At 32.5% G+C, this 6,921-nt stretch overlaps 1 protein-coding gene across 1 annotated transcript; it reads right to left on the bottom strand.

Annotated features, from left to right (window-relative positions):
* Window positions 1–2,340: 2,340 nt before the first annotated feature.
* On the bottom strand, window positions 2,341–6,500 carry LOC124841785 (GDSL esterase/lipase At5g03610-like). The gene is made up of 4 exons (XM_047318125.2): window positions 6,256–6,500; window positions 5,972–6,166; window positions 3,210–3,481; window positions 2,341–3,081 (listed from the first exon to the last, which is right to left on the bottom strand). The coding sequence occupies exons 1-4, from the start codon at window positions 6,320–6,322 to the stop codon at window positions 2,563–2,565; spliced, it is 1,053 nt and encodes a 350-aa protein (XP_047174081.1). The 5' UTR covers window positions 6,323–6,500; the 3' UTR covers window positions 2,341–2,562.
* Between the last annotated feature and the right edge of the window lie 421 nt (window positions 6,501–6,921).

Here is a 6,921-nt window from a genome sequence, read left to right as displayed (position 1 = left end):
TAGTTGGAATCCAAGTCAAAGGCAAATAATTAAGAAAGCAATCATCATAAGCTCATTAACACTAAATTGTGATTACAATGTGTTTCGGGAGAGATTAATGCATCAACAATACCATGACCAACATCTAGCCTTGTAAATATAGGTAGTGTTATTGATTAAATATGAGTTGTATACATTCTATGAAAACTTGTCCAAAATTGCTTCACACAAACGTTGATTTGAGTATCTAATAATCTTTTGCAAGTATCCACCTCTCAGTAACGGAACTAAAGACATTTATCAACTAAAAAGAGTGCAAAGGATAGAAGAGTAAAAATGATTTATTAAGTGTACCTCAATCATCGAAGATTGTTTTAAATTAAAATATAATAAGTTAACAAAGATTCACTTGTAAAAAATGAGCTTTTTAAAGCGCTACATACGTTCGGTTTCGCAAAAAGCAAAGCGTATAAAAGCGCGGTGGTATTTTTGTAGTTATGGCAACATTATATGTCTTGGTTCATTGAGAACCGATGTCCAACGGGTATACTGCCTTGGTTGTTGCTCAAAACCAAGGTAGTATCTCATGCCAGAACCAGACATCCTCTGAATCGAACGTTCTAATTCATTCTGTCCTGCCACAAGCACACATCCTTTGAAATCGAAAGTTCCAAAATCCATTTTGGTAACCTCTATTGCCTCGGTTCCCTCTTAGCCATGTTGTAGGCTCTTTTTGCCTCAGTTCATTGAGAACCGATGTTGAACGGGTATACTGCCTCTGTTGCTGCTCAGGACCGAGGCAATTCAAACGCTCTAAAATCCATTTTGGTAAACTTTATTGCTTCGGTTCCCTCTTAGTCGATGTCGTAGGCTCTTTATGATTCGGTTTGCCCAAGGACCGAGACAATATGTCTGGCCACAGACACACATCCTTCGAAATCGAACGTTCCAAAATCCATTTTGGTAACCTCTATTGCCTCAGTTTCCTCTTAGCCGATGTCGTACGCGTTTATGCTTCAGTTTTCCCATGAACCGAGGAAATAACATGCGTTTAGGTTTAAATTTCGCGAAGAGAGACAGTTTTAGACAAAATGTCTTTGTTTAGGTTTTGCGCCGCTAGTCTCTCTCGCCCTTGGGGTTCTCTTGCGCAATGTTTTGTTCTCTTCTTCACTCCTTTGTCGCGGCTTCACAAGAAAGGGGAAGCACCCATGTTCATCTTTTTCTTTTCTTCTCGTTTCGTTTCGCCTCGTAGTATGAGGGAGGCGCGAACCTCTTTTTCCTCTTCTTCAACTTTGGTTTGTGTTTCGCGTGAAGGGAAAATTCCATTTCGTTTTTCGGTGTTGGTTCGTTTATGCAGGAAGCGAGGCGACTTCGACAGCTTAAGCGCATCTTGAGATTTGAAATTAGGGTTTTAATTGTTCTCTGGTTTTGGGAATTTTTGTTCTTGTTATCTGATTTTGCAATTTAAGGATTTAGGGTTTTCGTTTCGAGTTGGGTTTTTGATCTCATGGTCTTGCTCATGTATTTTATTTTGCGGTTGGGTCTAGCTGTGGTGGTTTCCAAATTCGAAGCAACCTAGACAGTGAACGCAGGTCACAATCAATCGGTTTCACGAGAGGCAGAAAAGCTGGTGAAACCGAACGTTTGTATATACCTCGGTTGTGGAACCGTTGTCTATAGGCGAAAATAATTGTTGTCGTTTCTCTTGACTGCACTAGTGATTAAATGAAAAAATAGCATGATAATGTAATTAGTTATTTGTCAAAGTTGAATTGAGAAGGGAGTTTTCTTAGATGAAAAATTTTCATGAATTCATATATTCATAAAACTTTTACCCGAATGAATTTAAATATTATTTTTGTTAAATTGGTTTACTTTCCTCAATTATTTCTTTTATTAGATGAAAAATTATATTAAACTTTCCTAAATTATTTTTTTTCCTAAAATCTCTTTCCTAATTGTTTTTTTTTCCATAAAATCTCTTTCCTAATTATATTAAACTTTTTTCATATTTTTTTTCATAAAATTTCTTTCCTAATTGTTAAATTGGTTTACTTTCCTAAATTTTTTTTTTCATAAAATCTCTTTCCTAAATTTTTTTTTTCTTAAAATCTCTTTCCTAATTGTTTTTTCATTAAATTATTTTTTAAAACAAATTGGTTACTTTCCTAAATTATTTTTTTTTCATAAAATCTCTTTAATATTAAACTTTTAAATCCAAAATTTCTATCAGTATAATTTACTAGTGTTACCTTAATTCGCCTTCTAGAGATATAAGATATTCTATCGCAATACTTTACATCAAAATTTGGTTGTATTATAAATTTAGTTTTTTGCTATTTAAGTTACTTGAACACATAATTGAAAATCCGTACAAATTATTAATCTAAACAACATATTCATCCACTTACAGAATTATTTGTCACAAAAAAGAGCAGTCTATTTAAGCATTTCACCCATATAAATTTTTTATTAAAATAAAAACAAAACACAATTTGTGGATAAATTGAGAAATGAAATGAGGGTGCACCGTTATCACACAACAAACAAGAGCCCTAGCAATAGCTGCATGTGCAAAGCTCTTCAGTATCGGATTTGTTGAAGAGCCTTTGAGGTTTGCAACTCGTTATACACGGCAAGCCAACCAGCTTGAGAGGGATGCAAAAGGTCCCAAAAGAAAGCTGATTTGGGATGATCACAGACCTTATATTTCTTAACATTGTTTTCATCCACACTTCCACATGAATATTGGCTACTTATACCAACGCAACAAGGCTTGAATGCGTCCTTGATGTTATTGTTAGATGGGTTGTTCAGCACCGACAAGAAACTGTCGTAAAGATCAAGAACGATGAATGTTGTTTGATTCTTGGTTTGTTGATTCAACTTGGTCACAGCTTGGTTCAATAAGTTGTTGTGGAGCAGTACGAGGTCATTGAAGGTACTGTTACATTTTTGGAATGATAATGAGGCTGTGTTTCCAGGAAGACATCCAAGTGGCTGTAGACCATCCACAACAATTTTCTTCACTCCCAGACTTTGGATGCGAAGCAAGTTGATTGCAGTTTGATTAACCACCGAGGCGATGAAAGAGGGAAAACCCTACATGCATTCAATGAAAAAGTGAATCTTAATAACTAGAAGATTTTAGCACATTAGTTGTCGTGGAAGACGAATACGATGTTAACATTCTTGTAAGGTTCTAATGAATACATTGGACTTAGCTTTACCTGAATAGAGCCATTTCTTGCCAAGTAGAAATTGTAATCATTTCCTGCGACAGAGACAAGTGCCACAGAATTGCTGAGGTCTGAAGCTGTGTACACATTTTCTTTGATCAACTGCTTGAAGAAATCTATTTGGATTGTCATGTTTGGGTTTTTGGAGGATGTGTCAAACACGCCAGTACCACCATATGCAAAGTTCATCCCGTATTTCAAATTTTGTGGAATCAATTTCCTAAATTTGTAGGGAAGAGGCGATTTGAGTCCCAAAAACTTAGCTGCACCAGAACATACAGTTTCATATAGTTAATGAAATATTCACTAATTTTTTCTAAGTGATATACCAAAGAGATAAGGTGTGAGATCAATTGATTGATGTCATATAATCCCATGAATAACAAACTATAAAACAATCTGGCATGATTCTGGGTACAAAGAAATAAAAAATAGTAGCAATAGAAACTGATAAAATATATAGTGTTTTTTTCATTTGTCTTTAAACTTTTATTCGGTTCTTATCATTAACATTTTTCATATAAATAAATGAATAATGATTCTCTTGCTTTTACGGACAGGGCCCGTCCAGCTAGAACTAAATTATTGATATGCAAAAGCCAAGCGTAATTATTTTATGTGATAAGACTCGTTCTAAATGAGAAATAGTAGTTATATTATTTTTTTCAATAAATAATAGCTGTACATGTTACGGATAATTTATAATGGATAAAGAAAATAAGGAAATATGATATCATCTGATTTATGTCAGAATCTCAATGATTCCAAAATCTACAAAATAGCGCAGAAGAATAGATTATGTTCAATTACCATGAGAGAGTAAAACCACTGGTTGAGATTTTTTTATCAGAGCAGGAATAAAATGAAATTGTTGATGTACTTTTTCTGAGTAAATGTAATGAGTATGAAGTTAGGTAAAGAAGAATTTTTTATTACACCAAAGGAACAAGAAAGTGGGAATATATATAGAGAGAGAAAGATATAGAGGAAAATATATATTCGTACGTATAAGAAATTATTATGTTATTTATTAACATACGTACGGTGAAAAACACATAAAAAGTTAAATATCAACCATATTTGTCAAAAAGAATGGAAGAAGGGATTATTTATTTATTTATTGTCAAATGGGTAATATAGACGACTTAAAACTATTAGTATATGTGTTTCTCCACAAAAGGAACAAAATGGACCGCCATTCAAATATAACGCAAGTTTTTGTGCAAAATAAACAATGACTTAACTGCTACTTAAATTATAGCAATATATATACGTGTGTGTGTATATATATCAACAAATGTGATAGCACTCATATTGTTGATCACGTGCCCTCTATAATTTTGTGCAAATTCATTGTTTATCCATTATAATTTATATTTCTTATATACGGTTTACCATATTTTAATATCTAGTCATTTAGAATTTAACCCTGTTTTAACTAAGTTTGTAGCAGATTCTTTTAAAATTAGTAAATTAAGCTTTTAGAAAACCTGTTTCAATTTAATATAATGCATAAATTTTTGTTTTTAATATATTTTTGTGTAAACATTTTCCACAAAACCAATTTATTTTACTAAGATAATTTAATTAATCTATCTAAATTAAAAATCTTGATTTGAAAATAAAAAGTATTCAAATTATTTTTATGGGTTAAATATGTTTTTAGTCCCTAAACTATTGACCGTTTCTGGTTTTCGTCCCTCTTCCAAAGTAAGGTACAATTTAGTCCTCAATCTTTAAAAAACGTTCGTTTTAGTCGAAAAAACGAACGTTTTGAGGACTAAAACGAGGACTAAAAACAAAATTTTGAGGACTAAAACGAACGTTTTTCTAAAGAATGGGACCAAATTGTATCTTACTTTGGAAGAGGGACGAAAACCAGAAATGGCCAATAGTTTAGGGACTAAAAACATATTTAACCCTATTTTTATTTATCATCCATATATTATATAGTGAGATTTTAGCTTTGCAATGAAAAAACAACTTATTATTTCTGACCTAAACCGACAGACAATAAAACAATGTTTTATTTATAATTTGTCGAAAACAAATGTGATGGAAGAAGAGTAGGTGTTGGATGAAACATGATTTGTAATAATGAACATTCTCTTAGAAAGAAGACAGCACCAACAACGATGCAACTTTTGTGGTGTTTTAAACCATTCAATAATGCACCATGCTCTGAGCAGAGTCAAATATATATCAAAAATCTTATAGACAATAACACAAGAAAGATAAAGAGGCAAGCCAACGAAAAAAACGCACCCCACCCTTTCAACCAAAATATAATCAAATTCTCATTTTCCTTAAATTCATTTTTTATTATACTACTATTTTTCACGTCACCAATATTATATTCTTATTTTCTATCTTTTCTTCATCCTGTATCTCTCGGGAAGCAATTTTAGATTAATTTCTCAAAACTGATGAATTGTTTAACTGAATTCTTAATGGACTAGGTTTATTTTTTATCCGTATTAAAATTTACAATTTTTTAAATTCAATCTAACTAAAACCCATAAACTAAATTAATTCGAAAGTTTTAACCTATATTTTTTCGACTCCAATTTTAGACTGTGGACAAGAAATTTGCTAATTTATTCCACAAAAGAATTTATCAAAGCATCTGAATTGGAAAGATGCAGCTTTTTTGGTTAAAGAGAAGAAAAGTAAATAAAATGAAAGAAAAAAAAAACGTGCACTTTTCAGTGTTAAGTGACAGCATGAAGAGAGAGAAAGAGAGGAAGACTTACCAATGTAGTCTGTTAGAACTCTACCGTCCGAGAATCTTCCGGCAGGTTTTCCGGGGAAAGTTATGCCGTAAGGGTTTTTCCACGACCCAGGTTGATCTATTCTCGTGTTTCCAGTATCCACATAGGAGTCGCCAAAAACAAACAATTTTTGGTAACTGGTCGCATGATGTTGCAACCTAGCCTCAACTCTCAAACCTATTACATGATTTTGAATAAAAACATTAATTAAGTGGTGAAGAACAACTATTGAATGAAGTGGCGTAATGATGCATGCATATATATACCTGAGAGAAGTAGAAGTGCTAGAGAAAGAGATAAGAGGGAAAGCTGTTGGTTGTGTGAATTCATCATAGAATGAGGTATTTCAATTTTGTTGTGAAGTTAAAAGGAGTGTTTGATGGTGATGATGAAATCGAATGGCTTTTTATAGTGAAAGGAGAAAGAAGTGGGCAACACGTGGAATTTCGGAATTTTGAAACTGATAGAGAATTCAATGAAGCTTTTTGAGGTTTGATTGCTGAAAAACACGGAAAGAGTTGACAAGACTAGAATCTCATGCTGCCTCGCTCTATTTTAAATATTCTTCATTCTAATCACATGTTTAAAAACACAGGTTTAATTTTATTTTTTTATCATTTTTTTCACAGAAAAGTTAATAAATATTTTATTTTTCATTAGATTACAAAGTTTAACAGCTTATTGCAATTATATATTTTCCACGAGGAATCATAATAATGTAAATCTTAATGGGTCAAAATCAAATTGATTGCAGACCAGGTAATTCCCAATGCTACGCGTGTGCAATTTCTTGAAACGGTCTATGTATTAAAATGTGTGCGACAGTGGCAAGGAGACATTTTTATGTCCAAACTGTGTTTCAACTAGTTATATGACATTTCAAAATTTGACTGGGTTAATTGTGTTTCTTAACTATAAACTTTGACTTTTAC

Source organism: Vigna umbellata, chromosome 8 (genome assembly GCF_029865625.1).
Source record: "Vigna umbellata cultivar VRB3 chromosome 8, Vumbellata_1.0, whole genome shotgun sequence".
Classification (NCBI taxonomy): Eukaryota; Viridiplantae; Streptophyta; class Magnoliopsida; order Fabales; family Fabaceae; genus Vigna; species Vigna umbellata.
This window is presented reverse-complemented; position numbering and strand designations above follow the sequence as displayed.